Source organism: Chlamydotis macqueenii, chromosome 7 (genome assembly GCF_036417535.1).
Source record: "Chlamydotis macqueenii isolate bChlMac1 chromosome 7, bChlMac1.mat, whole genome shotgun sequence".
NCBI lineage: Eukaryota > Metazoa > Chordata > Aves > Otidiformes > Otididae > Chlamydotis > Chlamydotis macqueenii.
The window spans coordinates 32,458,972-32,480,027 of record NC_141562.1 but is presented as its reverse complement, the minus strand read 5'-3'; the positions used below and the strand labels follow the sequence as shown (position 1 = coordinate 32,480,027).

Here is a 21,056-nt window from a genome sequence, read left to right as displayed (position 1 = left end):
ACAGTGCTTATTTTGGGGCATGCTCAAGCACAGAGACACTTCAAACAAGGAACAGTTTGGACATTACAGGCATATAGTAATACAGAACTTAGGCTGTTCAGCTGAGGTTGTCAAAAATTGAGCAGTGCAAGCAGTGTTGAGTTTCCATCAGGATTGCAGCCATCAAAGTGTATCCCAGCTGCTGCAGTGAGCATCAAAGCTGATGGGGCAGAACCAGAAGGAATTGTCCTGTGCTAGTGATTTTGCTTAATGTGCTGTAGGAGGCACTACGAACATGGAGCGTTTGGTCACGTAACTCCTTTCTCCATTCCCTAGTAAACTTGCCCTACGTCTGTGCTGTATGTCCATCTTGCAGCTTTTCTTGTACAGTATATTTAGTAAGTGTGATGCTACTTAAAGTTACCATATAAACCAGAAGGTGAGAATAATCTTTGTAAGACACCTGAGTTAGTCTTGATGTTTAAAAATATCAAGGTTCCAATCTTCTGAAAACAGCATCCGTACCAAATTTTCAAGAGGATTTTGATGGCAATCTGAAGGGACAATCCTAGTGGTCTGACTCTGGTTCCTCAAGTGTTAATGAAAAAGAGATGGCTAATGACTGTGGTCAGGTAGGCTCCTGCTAGTCTTCTACTTCCATAAATTTTTGCTCGGTTCTGCAGTTTCCCCTCTAATGCTGCAGACATGGCTTGAGAGAGTTCCTTAAAGCACTGAATCAGATATTCTGTGTTCAAAACAGTTCCTATCCATGGAGATTATCCAAGTACCTAGTTCCCTGTATTTGAAATGCTTACATAGAAAGTGAACAGAAAAATATGTAATATTTCTGATCATGGGATGCATGTGTCAAATGCTGGAAAATGCTGACAAATTTTTAAACTCTTCCTCTAGTTTCTCACATGGTTATTGAGGAAGTAAACTGTATTCAGAACCATCTTGAAATTGAGAAGACGTGCCGTGAAAGTGCTGAGGCTTTGGCTTCTAAGGTGAGAAGAGTTACGGTGAATCGGTTTCATCCAATTACTTTTTATATTTTATTTCTTTTTAACTTGAGATTGTATACATATCCCCTATATGTTTTAGTATAATCTTGCAGAGCTGTGAAATTATTTTGAAGTGGCAAAAACTATAAGCCATACATGAGATGCAAAATACAATTCCTTCCTTTAAAGGAAAAATTACCTGTTTTAATTTAGTTTCCGTTTAACAACAGTAAGTCATGGACCGGCATCTTGATATCTAATTTTTATATGCATTTAGGTTAAATGGAAAACAAGTTTTAGAGCTGTCCTATATGAGATATAAAACAATAATGAGCATTTCAGTGTCTAAATCAAATGGAAAAAGTCAACCACTGCATTACATTTCAGGTGATTGTTTATGAAAGCAGAGCGAGGGCAGGGGAAAGGTGACCTCTGCTGCTCTGTTGATTGCGTCTAGTCTGATGAATTTAGCAAGTGTGTAATTTTCTATATTCCATCTCATCAGAAGTGCATTATTATTAAAGAATGTTTTTATCTCTCTGTTATATATTTTTGGTTGTGTAAAATGCATCTGAGCTACTTCATCAGAAAATGGATTAGAGCAATTTTGAACCAAATTTCATTAGCAATGCTGACTGCCTTTTTTTTCCCTTTATTTTTTTTTTTCCTCCCCTTCCCCATCCACTGTCTAAAGTACGTCCTTAAATATGGTAAAAATCACACCAGCAAGAAATCACTTTAATTTAGATGCATTAGCAATGTACTTTCTGGAGGTATTTACTTAATTGTTTGCATAATGACACTATATTAGAATTCATAAGATAGACAATCAGCATATAAGTAAGAAAATGAACATATTTATGCAACTTTTCTTCTTCCCTCCACTTTTCCTGTAATGCACGTACAGGGACAGTTCAAAGACTAGCTTTACCTCATGAGGCTGCTTTGCCAAAGCTGATTTGTTTGTTGCTGTGAGCTGTCTAAATAAGATTCCTTACAAAATCCTTCCCACTTGCTCAGTTTCATTCTTTGGAAATGAGATGGAGTTCTTGAGTAAATCTCCTGTAGTTAGGGGGCTGAGGAAAGGTGGGATCAAAGATAATTGCTTAGGTAAAACTTCAGGCTCAGCCTAACTGTTCAGTATGTTTTATTTCAAGGTAAATATTTGACTTCTGAAGTGCATGTTGACTTAAACACGTTGTACATCATTAGCCAAAAATTGAGCCTCGTTCTTAGACCTAAATGCAGAGAATGCTTGGCTTGTGGGTGGGCAGTCACCTCAACATGTGCCTGAACACCCCTGAGACACTGCTAAGCTTGCTAAGAGCTGCTGGCATGGGGTGTCTAGATGCAGAAGAGTGAAAGAAATGGTGAGCATGAAACATTTGCAGCAATCTGTTGTTCAGTTTTTCCTGACACCTTAGTCAAGATGGAGATGCTTTACAGAACCTCTTCTGTATCATCAAAATACGGTTGAATTTTTTTTTCTTGCACAGTATCTTAAAGACAGACTAGCTTCTTACTGTTTCTGCTTCTCAACTTTTAGCTGAACAAAGAAAATAAGACCTTGAAAAGAATTAGTATGCTTTATATGGCAAAACTGGGCCCAGAAATTATCACTGAAGAGATTAACATTGACGAGGATGATTCATCCACAGATACAGAAGCTAACTCTGGATCATGCAATTCTGTGCATTGTCAGCAGCAAATAAAAGGTAAGCGTCCTTGCTGAGCCTATAACACCATACGAGACAAAAGTTGTCTAAAGAATGGCAGTATTGATTTGGACCAGAGTTCCATCCAGCTTCGAGTGATGCTTCTGAGAGTGGTCATCGAAGGATTTCTAGGAAAGACTGTAAGAACATGGTAGGCCTGTAGTGATACTGTGTAAAAGATACAGCCTGTGGATATACAGCCTGTAAAGTTATAATGCAAGAGGAAAATGAGATCTACACAGCTAAGAGTTCAGTGTTACTGAATCAGTAGAAGAAATATTTCCTCAGATCCTTAACAAAGTAAAGGTTAAGCAGAAGGACAAGGTCACCTTGGTGTTACTTCAACTGCAGTGTCACTGTTTCGAAGCTTGTAAGACAGGACTCTCAATTTCTACTTGTGTTATGTACCTTTGTCTGCACAAACTTCATTCGTATTCCAGAGCTATTACCAAACAAGCAACTTTGTTGTACTGGGTAAAACAGCAAAGCTTGGGAAAATGGAAGTACATTGATAAGAGACATCTGTGCTTTATTAAGAAATTTCTGTTTCTTTTTTGAAAGGCGATTCATATTTCTGTAATCCAAAGCCTGCCTTCCTTTCTCATCTAAGTCTGTGATGAAGTCGTTATGATTCTGTATGTTGTTATATCATAGTATGCAAAAAGGGATATGTCCACATTCTGCATTTGGTGACAGAGACAAGATTAAGTGGTTCACTTTTTTAAAAAAAGCTTTAACTTTTTTTCTGATAGGAAGCTACAATAGCAAATGATCTCTGAGTACAGCTTTCCTGAACTTTCAGCCTGACCTTGTTAATTGTTTTCTGTTTGAATGCAGCAGCCTCAATGAAGTGGTACAAAGTATCACTGAGAAAAAAAAAAGAATGAGTGTTATAAAAATGCTTTTAAAAAATCCCACCCAAGAAAAAAAGATGTCCTAGTACCCTTCTATAATAAGCAGTTTTCCATCCTATAGATGTAGGAAAAGCGGCAGAGAATGGTGTAATTCACACCATGCAACCTATCTGAATGAGAAATAAGATTGTGGAGTTCCTCCTGTCTTTTGTTGGAGAAAGATGTCAAGGATACATTTAAAGAGAGCAAAGGCTCTGGCTGCAGATCAGAGAATGTGGTTAGGAGGGTAGCAGGGTCAAATGAGAGAAATATTTTAAAAAGAGCTCTGTTGTATATAATTTCTGTCTTGATTAAGAATTCATTAAAGAATGAAATGTGACAAGTTGTAAAGGATTTAGAACTCCTGGCTTCTGCTCCTCTCTCTGGCCTTATTATTAAATGTTAATGACCTTACTTTTACAAGTGCTGAGTATTTTTAAAAGCATTGACGTCCCATTTGCCTGGAGAGAAGCATGTGTGTGCATGGTAGCTGACTGATTTGACAACACATACCAAAAGGCAGTGATAGGGCTTTGTCCCTAGCCTAAGCCAAGCTGCATGGCATTTGTCTTCAGGGAAAAATCTGAAGTTACATCTTGGATTACTTGCTAAGTGACAGACCATATGGAATGAAATATATGTTTTCAAAACTCTCCTTAATGCTTTGTGCTGTTACCCAAGGTGAAATCTGCCCTTGTTTATGATTCCAAGCAGTTGTGTTTTGTGTTGGGAGCCTTGGGAGTCTTTTAGGCTTCTCACTATTCAACAAAATACTGGATGTTTATTGGAAAGATTCCTTCCCTCCCACCACTTTGCTGTAAGCATATACAAGTATGGTAGTACAGTCTGAGGCTCTTTCATTAAAACCCTCTAATTTATTAAAGGGATAAAATTTTGTCCTTCAGATACCTTCCTCTATTTTTGCTGTCTCATACATGGAGGAAAGGTAATAGTAAAGCTGTAGTTCCTAATGGAAATGTAGAGTGGTCTCAGAGCAGTACCTGAAATTAACTTATAGGTTTTGCATTTTCTTTTTAGCTGGCCTTTTGGATGTAATGAGAAGTGAAAACTCAGCTGTGTTGGTCAAACAGTTTAGTGCATACCGTGTATCTGAAAAGAAACACTTCCTATACACATTTATAAATATTTAGTTATATGGATATGTTTTCTTCTCTGCATGGGGTTGATATATGTATTGTACGATCTGACTTAATCCAGTTACCATAAATTTCAATGAGACGCTTTCTCCCATTAATTTCACTGGAAAGCACAAATCCATATAACAGTCTATTTGGTTCAAGAATCTTCTGGGAAAACAAGTATTTTTATTTACTTTAGAATGTGTATGCCTTTAATTTGGAGGAAAATAAATCTGAGCCTCCTGAATTGGGGGCAGGGGAGTGGGCTGGTGTAGAATCAACGTTTTCAAGATGTGAGACCAAACAGAAATGCCATCCAGCATGTCATCATCATCTGCAGTTGATTAGCAACAATTTTCTCAAGTCGTGGCTGGTATTCCACAAACAGCAGTGCCATGAAATACTGGAAGCAGGTGGGGAATGAGAGCCCTTACTGAAAGCTAATATGTATCAATAAATTTATGTTTTTGTGGTGGTTTTATGTTAACCTAAGCCTTGATATATTATGTATGCAAACTAGTCTCCTGTTAAGAAGCGATTATAATCAAATGTTTTATTCCATTGTGAATTTAATTTATTTCATATTTTGATAATTAAGGAACAAAAATTCTGAGGGGAAAATTACAAGCATTAGCTCGTCCATCAGTAAAGGTTATATTCTGACTCTGTTCACATAATATTACCAAGACTATAAATTGGCAGCTGTTCAGGACAATTTCTTCAGTGAAAACCTCCCAAGTATTAACTGCCTGTTGTTTTGTTTATTTCCCTGTGAGAAGAACTCATGATCCAAAACGAATTAAAGTGCATTAATTTGTTTTAAAGGAGGCCTATTAAAATTTCCTTTCTGCTACCTCCGTACCAGAGTCTCTGCGATGTGCCAGTCTCCTGAGTAAGACTGAGGATACTCTGTGGTGGCAGGATTGGCCTCGTTACAGTGGGAAATGAATCATTCAGAATGCAAATAAAGACGGCAGTATTGAACAAGGCAGCTTACCTCAATAGAGTAAATCTGAAACTGTGGCCCAGTTATAGATCTGTTACTTGACACTTATACAAAGTCCCTAAATTATTGAAGATGTACCTTGAATACAGCTGATGCTTTCTATATGGTTAAGGTGTTTCGTACTTTATTGTACTTGCATTGCTGTGACATTTCCTTTGTTGTTTTCTTCCAAGAATAAAATATATTTTTCATTTCCTTCCTCAAACTGTAGAGCTGCGCGATCAAATCATATCTGTTCATGAGGAAAAGAAGACCTTAGCCATTGAACTGGAAAACCTGAGGTGCAAACTTGTAGAAGTAATTGAAGAAGTATGTATTGCGCCATGGAAGGCGAGACCGTGTTAGCGTGTAGTCAGTACTTTTTGTATCTAATTTTGCTAAAAACGCTCAGTTGTGAAGTTAATTGAATACTATCTAATCGCAAGTCCTGCCAGCCTGCCCGTATGATGGGCCACTTAGAGCATACGCCTAGAAGGGGCCTTCTGCATCAGAGTCCAGTCTACGGCTGTTGCTGGCATGTGACTTTTCATGATCTGTTCTAATGCCCATATTTTAACTCTCATCTCCACTTCCTGACAGCTCCTCACCCATCACAGCCTGCGGAGTTGTGGTTTTTTTTTTTTGTTTGTTTCCTTAAACCTGTGGATGTGCAAGAAGTACTTCTGGAGAATGTCCAGTTTAATCACTGGTGATACTTCATTGAGCATATCCTTGAGTTTAGCCATTGGCAGTGTCCTGTCATGGTAATTAGACCAGCAAATTGGCTTTTTGAGCCAGCAGAGTTTCATTCCTGCTTGAAAAGTGGATAAGCCATGTACTGATGCAAATCAGGACTTAGTGGCTCTTCCTGTCTATGCACAGTTGCATTCAGAAAGACACAGCTGACAGCTCTTGGACAATAAACAGAGCCCAGGAAAAAAAAGCAAAACAGCAGCCTGACTATATTAAAACACAAACAGTCGAGGACAAGTTAGTAACTTTTCAACCAGGTGCTATGGCGCCTCATCCTGAAAGGTTCCAGAAATGTTATATTTGCAGCTGTGACTCGTACGTGCTTTGAGAATGGGCCATGGGAGCTCCATGTGAAGAATTAGTTCATAACCATTTAATGCCATTTGTTATGGGGTAAAAATGCTTTCCGTCCCACTGAAACCCTAAGATTGAGCCAAACCTAAGAAACAGAATTACTGAAAGCAAAATATTGCTTGCATTATGTCTTGCTATATGCCTTATGCCACTAACTAAAATACTCTTATTTTTGATCTTTACACTTTTCTAGGTGAATAAAGTGAAAGAAGAAAAGGCTGTTTTGACAACAGAAGTTAATAAGCAGCAAAAACTGTTGGAGAAATGTAACAGAGGTGTGTGGTCTCATCAGGTTCTCTAACAGTTTGCTGCAGCCTTTGTAGAAGCTTTGGAGCTTTTATGTTGTAGTACAAAGAGTAGGTTGCTGAAGAATGACTGTGGTCCAGATCTGACACTTGCCCTTATTGCTGCAGGCACTGCATAAACACATGGACTATTCTAGACTGTTTCTACTCCAGGAAAATGTGACATCATAAATAGCAGGTTCAATGTGAGAATAGGAAAACTTTTTGCTCTGTGGCACAAAGGGAAAGCTAGCACAGGAAGGCAGTCCTTCATAGAGATGGTGATTGAACCTTGATCTCCTGTTTTCCTGAATCATTGCATTGCCTTCCTTTTAGTTGGGACACAGCTAATAATTTTGAATGTCTGAACACCTAGGAGCAACTTGTACGTTCAGAGAATGATGAGAAAAAGGCAGGAGTGCTAGAAATGAGCTAAATAGGATTTCCAGGTTATGGAAGGAAAGCAGAGACTTTCCTTTCCTGGAAAGAGATGAGAGGTAAAACCAGGGCAGGGAAAGTCTAAAAAAAATTGGGCTCAGAAAAGGAAAGGTTTTGCTTAATAAAGGTGAGCGCTTCCACATGAGAAATAGTTGGCCGAAAAGTAGTTCAGAGAGGAGGGTAAAGGTTTTCGTGCCTTGAATTACTGTGCCTTTTTCTCTTGTTGCTGCTTTAGCCTTGTAAAATTAAAAATTGTTTGAAAAGTCTCCTTGGCTGTTTCATATTTTCCTGATGTGGAAGACAACAGGTCTGGCCTCTAATGCCTGCCTGTCTTGATGCATTACTTGTTCTGCCTTCCAAAAGCACTCAGTCATTTGTTCAGCAGCACCTTAACAATACATCCTGGAGGACTTCAGCCACATTCCCGGTTACTCTGATTTATCTTCAAGTTGTTCCTCTGCAGTTATGTTTTACTTGCTTACCTAGGGAGGAAAAATGAAAAGCTCTTAAGACATCTCCCAGGAATTCTGAAACGTTTGTCAGGCAGCGGAGGGAATGGCGAGGGCTGCCACTTTCACACAGAAGGACCTAAATAGTGAAAATACAGAAGAAAAGTGCAGTCTTTGGAGTAGTGAAGACTCCAATTATGCCATGGCCTTCTGCCAATAATATTCTCTTTTTCTTTGGAAAAAATATACAAAACAAGCATAGTCCATGTTTTCAAGGAAACAGCTGAATTTTGGATTACGGAGAAGTGTATGAACTTTTAGTGGGGAATTATTTTCTCTTTTTCCTTTACTGTCCAGTGGGACAGTCTTATCTTCTATGTATGCTGCGGCTGTCTCTCAGCATAGGAGGAGGAGGTTTGCTTAGCAGGGTGTACTCTGTCAGCTTCCACCAAGTGTTCATCTCTTACCTCTTTCATGTCTCAGCATTGCTTGAGTCTATGACAGGTAGTACTTGAAGACTCTTAAAACACCAAACTTTGGGTAGGCTGATTAGACAGACCAGCTTGAAGAAAATTTTGATGGGATAGTGTAGCAGATCAAATGTTTCGGAAATGTTTTCTTTTTTCTAAGCACAATCGAAAAAATAACAACCCCTTGTTTCACGTTTGCCTGTTTCCCAGGAAGGAGGAATTTGTACCAGCTTAGGTCCTAGTGCACAGGCAAAGTTAAAATGAGCTACCAAAGAATTTGTTTAATACCTACTGTATTCTGTGTCTATGCAGCACTGTCTTGGAGTTGTGTAATCGATACATTTCAGAGTTGGTGAATTTATCTTGACTCTTTCCAAGTGTGTGGGTTGTTTGGAGGGGTTTTTTTGGGATTTTTTTTTTGCGTTTTTTTTTTTTTTTTTAAAGTTAACATCGTTTTGAGAGCAAAGTGGTCTAGGATGTGTATCCCACACTGAAGTACCACTCACTGTACGTAGCTTTAAAAACTGTTATGCTTGTCTCCAAACAAGGAACGTAGGTAGGACGACCAATGTCATCATCCTGCAAACTAGTGTTCAGCCAGTAAGAGCTAAAGCTTATGCAAGTGGTCACTGAGATTTGTTAAGCATAAATGGTACTTGAATACTTACAAATGATGCTTGCTGTCCTGGATTGAGGCCTGTTCAGAGCGGTTTGGGGAAGCATGCCCCATGGTTAGCTTTAGCTACCTATACGAGCCTTGCTTTTGTGAGCACAGTTTAAATACAAGCAATACAAAATTGCACTACTTTGTTCTTGAGGCTCCTTTAAATCTCTGTTGTAAAGAAACCCATCAAACTTCACTCAAACTGGACAGGCAAATAGAGGTGCCTCCAAAACAACATAGTAATCTTTGATAGGTTCGGCAAGGCTCTCTTGAGGCTTTGATTGCTTGCACCCAAAGAGGTGAAATACGGTCTGTGCGACATGTTACTGGAGTTTTGAGTGCGGGCGGGAGGAGTATTACTCTATTCAGATGACCAGTAGTTGTGCATCTATATGTAGTGAGGTTTAGAGCAAACAGGACAAATATTGCAAAGCAGACTGTATACAGAAATGTAAAACTAAGTTATACCTTCATTCAAGGATTCATGGTGCTGGGGCATAACAGCTTGTCTGGGTAAATCAAGCAGCGCTTTTATCTTATTTTGATCTGTTCCGCTTTCAGTTCTGATCTTATTTTATTCTTATAAACAGTATCTGTGCTGGCAGTAGAGGAATACGAAGAGCTTCATGTAAACTTTGAACTGGAAAAGAACCTGCGCAAGAAAGCAGAGTCATTTGCTCAAGAGGTGAGTAGTCAAGAAAAGGAGATCTTGTGGAATGAAGACATTGCAACTGGGCAAAAACATAGAAGCTTAGATGACTTCATTTCAATTCACAGCTCTTGTACAAAAGATGTCTTGAATGTCCACATACTACTTAGCTAACATCTGTTCTTCATCCGTAAAATGGGTTTACTGTTTCAACAGCATTTATAAAGCACTGCAGAATTATCCATGCAGTCTTACCTCTTTCTCCTTTTAAAGTGAGGCTTTAAATTTCTAATGGGCTTAGTCAGCCACAACATTTCAATGTGCTATATGTAGTGGATGGGTTTGGGAAGGATTAGCTGCCTTTCTAGTGATATAATTTGAAAGTCCTGTGTTTTTCCTGAAAAATATGTGAACTCACAAAAAAAAGTGTTGCAAAATACAATATTAGTTGAGGTTTGTGCAAGTTTGGCTGCTATTTAACATATGCCTTTTGAATAATCTAGTGCAGGAAGCATTCAGGCTGAAAAAAATTGTTTCTATGTTCTAGAAAAGGTATGAACTCCCAGAGAGGAAACTTAGTTACTGGGTAGCATTGTGGAATGGCTGGTGGTTGCTCCAATGGCTTGTGACTGGCAATGTTTGCCTTAGAAAATGCTGACAGACTCTTTCATTCTCTTGATATACTGAGCCCTATAAAATAATGAGTTTGATTTTGGTTTGATTTTTTTTTTTTTTTGCTCATGGGCTTTTTCTGTTTGCACTCGGTTTTAAGAGTTCTGCACTTGGGTTGTATTTTCAAGCTTTTCTGTCCCAAGCCATGCATCAATATTTTCTTTAATAAAAGTTGAGCTTCCTAAGTAATCATTTTTCAGGTTTAAAGAAAGCCATTCTATGTCAAAATTACATGAGTCATCAGTACTAAAATATTGTAAATAAGGGAAACATCTGATATGAAGTGGATTTTAGATTTTGAAACCATGGCTGCCAGCAAGCAGATATTTAGCCTTCAGGAAGCCAGCTTTGTCTGAGTAGGGAGTTCTTCTGTGTTTTGTCTTTGCTGCTGCTGTTTCTCTCTCTCAAAAAATTAAAAAATGTATTTGATAACTCCTGTACATCTAACTGCATTCAGTCAGTGATTGTAATCAAGGGCATATGTGCATTCTGAACCTGTATAGAAAACAGTGAATAGGCTTACTGTTAACCTTGTAGGTTTTTGCTGGATATTTGAGTGTTTTGGATATGAACAGAATCATATAGCAGTATTATAAACAAAATTAATTTTGGGGGAGTCTGATATATACTGTAAAAAAATTTGAAAATCTGGAAGCTAGAGGTGAGGAAGTCGACCCCGATGCTGCTTGCACTCACTCTCTTCTGCCTGAGAGCGCTCGCTCTCTGTGTCGTCTACAAAGGTTGGAGAACTTCAGGACACCCGTGCCTGGGGTACTGGTTCTCTTCCTCCTCATTCCACCTTTTGCTACTCTTTCCTGTTCTTTCCTTTGCAAGGTCACCCTGTCGACCCTTTGGGAAACCCATTGAAAGAGTTAACTTGGCAGAAACTTAGTAACATCTAGGTACAGATCAATTTCTCTTTCTGTTAATAGGAAAATTTGTGTTTGCGTAGCAGGGTTGGGTGCTCATCCTAAAGGAGAAAGGTATTTGCAAATTCAAGTCTATTAAGCTTTGGCAGATTCATTCATACAGGTATATGGTATAACCTAGCTTTAGATGAACTACTCCTTATCAGTTCCACTACTGAAGATTCAGTCATTCGATGAGTCAACTTGTCATTGAAGTAAATTTAAGTTTAGGTAACATATATATACACATAGCTGCAGGCTCTTGCCTATTGTTGTCAGTATCTCTGTCCATGTTGAAAAATTTAAGTACTTCAGGCGAAGCTAAAGCAGCTAACACAGTTCCCCCCCCAAGGGAATAAGAAACAATATAAATGAAATTTATTTACTAATTATTGAAATATCCTGTTAACTCTCGAATTTTAAGTATAGAGATGGATGCTGTTAGAGATATGGGAGAGAAATCACTCAAGGAGTGACTTCTGAAATCAAAGAGATGGCAAATGTAGCCACCTCCAAAACACACTTTTACTGAGCTTTGTGGGCTGGAGCCCAAATTCCTCTGCTGAGCAGAACTGGACACCTCCCTTTGCCATGGCTTCAGTGCCATCAGGCCATTTACATTTTGGTCAAAGGCTCGCTGTGGTTTTTCAGAAATAAACATGAGATCTGTAAATTCCATTCAGATTTCTAAAGATAGAGTCATTTGTTAGTGACCAAAAATTGTTAAACAAAATATTGCCTATGTTTATTAAGTATTCATTTGGATTTTTTCAATACTGTTACCAGTCTGTGTTACAAAAAAATTACCTTCTTGCAACTATTTTTAAATTTCAGGAAACCTGGATTTGTTCATTACTCATGCTTTTATGGTAACTATTTTTATAATGCAATTTTTGTTAAGCCTCCTGAGATTGTGCAGGCATTACTGTTTTATTAGTGGTGTTTGTTGACTGTGATATCTGCAGAACTGTTATTTTCAGAAAACAGATTTCTAAGAATGTTAGTTATGTTCATTTAGCATGCGTTATTACACTGTCTACATTGCATCTCCTACTGCTGCTTTGCTTTATCTTCTGAAGTACAGAACAATTACATGTTTCCATTCATTAACTGACAACAGAAGATTGTAAAGGTCTTACATCTCTCAGAAGTGAGTAATTTATAAATGCATAGTTAAGCTGGTTTTCACATTATAACAGAGTGTAATCAGATACTCTGGGCCCAGAATGTTGCTGTTTGGATTCATAACTGTAATATTCAGACACCTATACATTTTGAAAGATGATATTTAAAGTACTTTTGTATTTGAATAACAAACTGACATGCAAGCTGATAAGTCCAGTGCCAAAGAAATGCTAATTATTTACAAACAAGTTCTTCTTGGGTTTTGTTGTTATTTCATCATTGTCTCTTCCAAAACTATGGGCTCCTGTTGTTGCAGATGGACAGCGTAGCTCTTCAGTTGAGGCTTTTAATTCTATGAAGTCTTCCAGTTCAGGATGGAGTCATTACAACAATGAGCTTCAGGCCTGTGTTCATCTTCCCTTTGTGTATTTGCTTCTCTCCCTTTTGTATCATGCTATTCAGAAAGATTTTTGGAAAGTTGTTTTTTTTTTTTTTTTTTTTTAATGCAAGAGCATGTGACAACAAAGGCACTGCTCAATTGTGTTTGGGAAACTAGTAGCATTTCAAATTACTTTAAAATTCTGTTATCATTGGCCTGGTTTCATACTGATGATGTCCCTTCAGTGACCTGAGACTTTAGAAAGGCAGGCTCCAGCCCACAGCTGCATCCACAACAGCAAAGCTTTATGCTCGGGTGAGGATGTGTGAGCGTCCTCTCACATGGATCATGCCGCAAGGTCGCAGCTGTGTTTTGAGAGCTGAGGTTTCTAGGATGTGCTTACAGGAGCTGTTTGGGTTACGCAAAGGATGTGCAGGGCTTTTCTGCTTTCTTTCATCAGCCACATGTTTTCTCTGTCCCTATATAATATTTCTTGAAAAAAAACCAAAAAATGTTGCTGGATTTTTGCTTGAGTTTTGCAGAAGCCACAACAGTTGGTTGTGATTAGCTATGCAGTATTGAGAGAAGCTTTGAGTAAAGGCAAAACTGCGTGTTCAGTACTTTGTGCTTGGTTTGTCTGGAGCACTTTGAGAAAGGAAATCAGCTCTGAGTAACACAGGTTTCACCACAGCACCATGGCATAGACTTAAGAACAGCACATTTTCGTGTTTCATATTACTGTGTATGACATCTCAAGCAGCCTGGATGTGTCTTAGCTCACTGAAATATGGATTTATCCCTTGTGGAGGGGCTTGTTTGGTGGTGGGCATGTTGTCTTTCTAAGGGGCTGAGGTATTGGAAGTTTGCCTTGACAGGAGGAGTTGGCCATGTATTCAGATGAATCCCTTTCTCCATACCACAGCTTCATCTTTTGGCTTTGCCCTCCTGAGGTTGCATTGTGGCTGTGATGGGAGGAGACCAGATGAGCAGCTGCTGCGGGCTGCTTTTCGAAGTGATGCCCTTAGTGTCCTGCCCTTCTGACAGCCGAGGAGGATTTGCCACAGAATATGAGCAGGTGTGAGAGATAAAGGGCAGATGAGCGTGTGTGCAGGAGCGAACTCAGATTGGGGGAGAGGAGAGACACAGAGTGAGAGAGGGAGGGAGTAAGCACATATAGGAGTGAGCGAACACTTGAAAATCAGAGCTTTTGATTAAAAAAAAAATCCAATACAGCTTTAATTATAGTCATGCTGCTGGCACCACCATAATATATATTTAATTAATCAAAAATGATCCAACTTCAAACATTAGAATTCACGCTCTTTAGAGGTTCTAAAGAAACTGAGTAAATATTGTCAGCCGTGGTGTGGAGAGGGGGAAGGAAAAAGAAAGAGGTTTTGAAGTGAGTCACAATCCATTGTGAAAGGTACAGGAATCTGCATAAAAGAACTAAATAAATAGAGTGTGTAAGGGGCGGGGGCATGGAAAAATCTGTACCTACCTGAATAAAACAGGGTTGTTAACATAGGAATCTTGGCAAGCTTAACCAGAATTCTAGTGTCATGTTTTAAGAGACACTTTAAGATCTCTCAGCTCTTTGTAGAGCAGTTTATAAGAAAACAAAGGAAGGCAGAGAGTATCTTGAAGGCCATTGCAATAATATAGAGGCTAGCCCTGAAAAGCACTCTTCCACAAAGATGAGCAAAATACAATACATACAGCCAAAGCAAGCCAAAAGGGGAGGAACACAGTGAGAGAAGTAAATTGAAAATCGTAGCGATGTAAAAATCCCAGGAGTTTAACAAAATAATCTGGCGTAAATGGTTTATTAATCATAGATACTGCCTTGCAACAATATTTTGTAAAGTGAACAGTTTATTACTGTCGTGTGCGCTGGCATGGAGACAACCCCTGCACCTAAAGTTACTCTGGAAACCTCCTAGAGAAGAGGCAGTGTGCTCTCAAAGTTAGCACTGAGCTCTTGTTTTCTGTCTTGGATAAATAGAAACGAAGGGCCAAAATGCGAAGCAGGTTTGTTTGGGTTTCTCTCACTTTTGAGGCTAGTGTAGGCTTTTTCTCAAAACACACAACTGGAAAAAAATGAAGGGTTTCCCAAGTGTTCATGGTTATCTGTAAAATAGTTTGCAGTTTGAGAGGTTGAAAGTTTGTACTCAAAGAAACTTTGATCCAGATGGATTAAAAAAATCAAGTGAATCTGTAATGTGTGTCATTCTTCTTTTCCTTGACTTTCCCTCTGATTCTCAATACTTATGGATGCATTATAACAGCATACTATACCTATGGTTGTGTTTCTAAGTAAATTTGGCACCCCAGCGTAAGAAGGACATGGACCAATTGGAGAGGGTCCAGAGGAGGCCACGAAGATGATCAGAGGGCTGGAGCACTTCTCCTGTGAGGCCAGGCTGAGAGAGCTGGGGCTGTTCAGCCTGGAGAAGAGGAGGCTCCAGGGAGACCTTATAGCGGCCTTCCAGTATCTAAAGGGGACCTACAGGAAAGATGGGGAGAGACTCTTCAATAGGGCCTGTTGTGATAGGACGAGGGGTAGTGGTTTTAAAATAGAGGGAGGTAGATTCAGATTAGATATTAGGAAAACATTTTTTACACTGAGGGTGGTGGAGCGCTGGCAGGGGTTGCCCAGAGAGGTGGTGGATGCCCCATCCCTGGAAACATTCCAGGCCAGGTTGGACGGGGCTCTGAGCAACCTGATCTGGTTGGAGATGTCCCTGCCTCTTTCAGGGGGGTTGGATTGGATGACCTTTAAAAGTCCCTTCCGACCCAAACCATTCTATGATTCTATAACAACATGTTTGCATTTGCTTCCCTCAGAATGGCTCCATCCTGTACCTGGGCCGGTGCACAGCTGAGATTACTGAGACTGAATCTTCCCTTATTGAAAGATAAAAGGTGGCTATCTTTTTGTAAGACTTAGGAAAAGTGATTGTAATTCTTAACAGATGTCTGCACTACTCATGACGTGTGTGCGATGAATTTGGTTATCCTGATGACTTGAGCTCTCAGAGAACTCTTCCTCAGTCAGATGCATTTGTGACCTTTTGGGTTAATTTGTGAGGACTTTTGCATTAGCGTGCTACATCAGTGAGTGGATGCTGCAAAAGCAGCACTCATGGAACAACTCTGTGCTTACAATTACCACACTCTGTGTGTTACCAAGGACAGTTCAACTGGTATCTGAAGATAATTAATTTGCAGTCCAGCTGATTGAACTGGAAATAATAATTAAAGAGACATGATAAGTCATTAATAGTTAAATTCTCCTGAGCTTGAATATTACTTTTGAAGCATGATGCAACACTAATGTGTTTCATCAAGCTTTGCCCCAAGAACAGGCTTGTGAAATGGCAACAGATGTATATGAAGAGGTTTCCTACTTCATGTGGTATAGAATCTATTTCTGAATATATTAGATGGAGTCTAAATGCTGTAAGCCTGGGAGAATTATAGAATGTATCACTACACTTCTACTGTGGCAAAAAGAAAACCATTAACTGCAGGAAGTGAAGAAATAAGTAACAATAGAGATTTATTTTTTTTTCCTTTATTTTGGGCCTTGGGCATTTATGCCCATAAAGAATGAGTTCTGCAGTTTGACAAACTGTTTTGTACAGAGCAGGCTGTTAAAATAAATAAATAATTAAGGAAGCCACGATGCTGACGGGGATTCAGTTTTCTCACACTCTGGATACATACTCCATGCACCTCTGTGGTGAGAGGCAAATGATGGCCAGGAAACAGGGTTAACTCCCCTGCTCTAGTTCCCCCATTCTGAGTAAATTAGACCTTCTCTTTTGAGCCACAAAACTTACTAATGCTACATCTTGTAGCTCTTTAGAAATACCCCCTTCAGAAGTTGTCTGGCAGTCAGACAAACAACTAAAGCAATTGTCTTGTATCTGTATTAGTCTAAAATTGATGCAGGTCTTAACAAAAACTATTGAACATAAAATATTAGGAATCATCTAGAGAGAGGAGAGTGACTGTTGGCTGTCCATTACCCTGCATATGTCCTTTTTCATCATCATATTGCTCAGTTTTCTGTGTCAGTTTGAAAAATCCAGCTAGGGTTAGTCTTCGGCTCCTCTGAAGGAGGACGTCTATGAAGGTCACAGCACATTGCCAGAAATGCATTGCTCTGGTTTTCCATACTTCACATTGTTGGGGGTTTTTTTTGGTGTTTTTTTTTGTTTTGTTTTGTTTTTATGTTAAAGAGAGTCTTGTCCTGTGTCCTCCATGCCCTTGATGTTAACCATTGATATTAACCTTTGATATTAACCATTCGGGTAATTTTCTGTCTGACATCACATGACGGTTACTTTCCATAGAAGCAGCTCCCAGATGTGTTTAGAAGATAAGCACCACATACAAAATTTTCAGATCAGAACAATGCCACATGCACTTAAAATTTTGTGCTGAAGTAAAGTCTTCTGGATTGTGTCCTAACTGCAGGTCCTATTTTTTTTGTTGTAGCTTTTTTTCCTGAGTAGCACTGCAGACACCTATCAACCTACTAAAACACAAGGGATCTGTAACTCATACAAGTCTGATATCATTGCTTGATGTGAGTGTGGAGAGAGCATTTCTAGGTCAATGTCCAAACTATAGGTGTGTTTTTTAATGTATTTTAGTAAGATATATCTGTTTCTCAACTCTTCAGTCAAAAAACCCACTAGCCATTGGTTCCTGCTGTAATATTTATATGCAGTGCAGCTCACAAACCCAGATGTCCTTGGTAATCCAGTACAGTTAATCTGTTACAAAGGTAGAGAATTTTTTTTTTTCCTAATTAGCCATTGAAGTAAAATTCACACCTGTATTTATATTTTAAACTGAGTACCTCCAGAATTTGGAGTAGCTTAGTGCCCTGTCAAGCCATAGCCGGACAAGATCTTTCTGTTTCTCTCATCACATAAAATCCTTCAAACAGTCTGTTCTTCTGGGGAGACAGAAGTACCTTGACCCTGCCTCACTTGGGACTTACTTCAGGTCTGAATACAAGACTGTAAGGCTTCAGGGTGCACATAATGCAAAAGACATCAGCCCCTGTAAATGATGACAAATGTAAACGCGTGGGTTACCACTTCATAAGGATGACTTAGTAATTTCTCACTGGGATGTGGAGGGGATGGAGCAGTGCTGCTCAGGATTGAAATCAGGGCCAACTCAGTTGACTGATCTCCTCTTTTCTGTTTGAGACTCTGCTTTGCTATGTACCTTTTGTTAGTCTATTTATAGTGAGCAGTGTGTGACCTTTTTATTTTACTTTATGCAGCAAATGATTGCCTTATTTTAACAGTGCTGCTGTATTGAGAAATTCTTCTCCCTTCAAACTGTAGCTAAGACAAAAATGTTATTCCACATAGTGAGTACCCAAACGATGTATAGATGGAAATGTAGCAACATAGGGATATTAAAGCACTTCCTTTGGCCTCATTTTTCTCCTGGGAGAGGAGTTGGTTGGAAAGCATCCAGTTATACCCTGAACGCTACTTGAACGACGATCGAAGTTCCCAGGGACTTGACACTAACAGAGTTGCTTTCTAACTTTTTTAATGAGGAAGAATTCCTTTTTCAGCTCTGGTGTAAACAAAAAACAGCTGCAGCAAACGCTCTGTAGGGTAATGATTAGAGCAGGGGGCTGAGAATGAGGTGTGGCCCCATTAAGGTCAAGAGAAAAACTTCTATTATTTTCAGGATTTCACCCCCTTCTCTTTCCCCCTCCCCAATTCTTGTGCAAACTCTGCTGGTGGGAAGTGGCCAAGTCCCAGATTTCCTGCACTTCTGAGCTTCTGTTTGTAAACTCACAAGGGAAATAGAGGTAGCTGGCTTGCACAACACTTGGAGATTTTGTAAATGAAGATCATAGATGTAAGCAAACTATTGTCCTTTGTGATCTGCCTTTAATTGCAGTCGTGGTTTCAGTAGATTCCTCCAGCATCGACTTGCGTTTCTAGTATTGATTGGGATACTCTGCAGATAATTGTCTAGCAGGTGGCAAAGTCGGAACTAATCCATCAATTGGTTAAATTCCACCTAGTTCAAATAATCCTGTTAGTAGCTGTTTTGCCCTTTCAGCAGTCACTTTAATTAATATTCAGGGTTGTGCAGGCAGTCAGATTTCTGCCCTGCTGATGCAGTGAGTGATTGTTTTAATTTTAAATTAGAATTAATTTCTAAGGGTCTTTTTTTGTCCCACATTAAACAGACAGAAGAATCTCTCAAAAACTTGCAATCAGTTCATCACCAGCTTGCTTTCTGCTTTGTCTGCCACAACCATCTTGTCTAGTTTTGTTCCTTTCATTTAGAATATGCTGGTACTTCAAGGACATGTGTGTAAGTAACTTCTGAAATAGATGTGACTTCCCATGAGAAATTGATTCCCATATTTCTGATTGCAGCATTAAATTACAAGCAACAAAGTTGTTTTTTGTAGTGGAGAAGACACTTTTACATATATTGTAAGCAGGAACATATTTGCAATGTCATGAAGGCAATTTATAAGGCTAATCGAAAATGCAGGACTTAATGTGAAAACTTCTGAATGAAAAGGTTTTCACCCAGATCTTCAAAAGGATTTTTTTTTTCATTTTGTTGCAGAAGAGGATGAAACAAAGTGAATATGAATTTTCTACATTTGGTGAAGTATCTACTCAAGTTGAAGAAATCAAGCTGCTGTACTTGATTTCTTCTTGTTTTGGCAGCTTTCTCCTCCCTCAGGCTGGAACAACTCTGTTCTGTTGGTTTTAGTGGCAGAAATGCAGGGAACAAAAATCTGAAATTATAACCTCAAACTATTTTTCCAATTCAAAAAAAAAAAAGAAATCCAAGTTTTCACTTTGCTTTGAAAGGTCACAGTCAGTAAACTGCAATGTTTGCTAAAGGTGGCTTCTAGAGAGATGTTTCTGTCAGAGTTAAATAACTTTTGACTGACTTAGCAGGAAAGCAGGAGGCTTTGGGACAGTATTGAGTTCTTTAGCAGGGATTTAGAGGCCTATGATATTTCAAAGATGCTGTTTCTTTTAAGAAGATAAAATGTTAAACAAATAGATTAGTTGCAATACAAAGGCAGACCTTTATGGGTTGTGGTGGGTAGCTTTGATTCTGAATTTCTCTTGCCTTTTAATTGTTTTTGCCATAGCTCTAGTAGCCTAAGGCAACACAAGCATAATTGGTTTGACTGGCAGAATTTTGGGACAGGGAGCTGATGTCCAGTGCACATTGCAGCATGCCACAGTGGCCTGTGTATTGTCAGAAATGTGTTTCTGTTTGTTTTCTAACGAAGTATAAGCTAAATCCTGTACTCATTGTTTCCTCTTCATCGAATACTTCCAGTCCTTTACTGCCTACCCCCATGGTACAGCTTTGCCCAGTGAAGTGTTCATTGGAGGTTTTATTAGTATTAAGGCCGCATCAGTTGACTCTTCTTGGCACGCAGGGTCAAGCAGGCTGCGTTGTGTGTTAAAAGTTCATCAAGATCAGCAGGCTTCTCAGTCTCTGTGTACAGGTAGAGAGAGAGCTGCTTGCTAAGAAGACTCAGTTGAAGTGTCTGTGGAAAGCACTGGGTGGAATGCTTGCCAGAAATCTGCATCAGCTGTTGTTTCTTTAAAATCCAATTGGATTTTTTTAAAAAATAAATTGCATAGCATTGCAGTAGCACTGGATGGGAAGAAACCATTTGTAAATGTTTATCTGTAATTTTGGCCAGTGAATAAATAGTATGGGAACCTGAAAAGATCTCATGGAATTTTGTATTTCTCATACTTTGTTCTTAAAATAGCTTCTTGCTTTTGCTGTGCTATGCAACAGTGTTTTAACAGTCTGAGGGAGTATCTGCATTCTCAGGCTGTTCTCTGTTCTCCTGCCGGAAGTGCCATGCTTTGCTGACCTGTGCACACTCATCTGCAGCCTTAGCGTGACCCCATCCCCATCTTTGCTGTAAGAACAGGCACAGCTGAGTTTGTCAAGAGTGGAAGCCCCTGTTGCCTGGAGGGCAGTCCTCAACCTGAAAGAGGCATCAAGAACCAGAATAAAATCACTAGGAATTTTTTTTTTACAAGAAGCAATCTTTTTTTTTTTTTTTCTGAGTTTTTAAACAGCCTCGAAGGAGCAGATCTCTTGTATGGAAAGTACCTGTGCTGACAGCCTCTGCTTCTCTCAGGT

The 21,056-nt window shown here is 39.2% G+C and overlaps 1 protein-coding gene across 3 annotated transcripts in view; it reads left to right on the top strand.

The window, feature by feature from the left end:
* The window catches only part of SHTN1 (shootin 1), a 64,904-nt gene that overhangs the window by 20,881 nt on the left and 22,967 nt on the right, over positions 1 to 21,056 (top strand). For all 3 annotated transcript variants that reach the window (XM_086751965.1, XM_086751964.1, XM_086751966.1), the window contains exons 4-8: positions 892 to 986; positions 2,530 to 2,698; positions 5,948 to 6,045; positions 7,016 to 7,097; positions 9,718 to 9,812. In XM_086751965.1, coding sequence (XP_086608091.1) covers positions 892 to 986; positions 2,530 to 2,698; positions 5,948 to 6,045; positions 7,016 to 7,097; positions 9,718 to 9,812 — 539 coding nt within the window. The remainder of the gene's footprint in view (positions 1 to 891; positions 987 to 2,529; positions 2,699 to 5,947; positions 6,046 to 7,015; positions 7,098 to 9,717; positions 9,813 to 21,056) is intronic.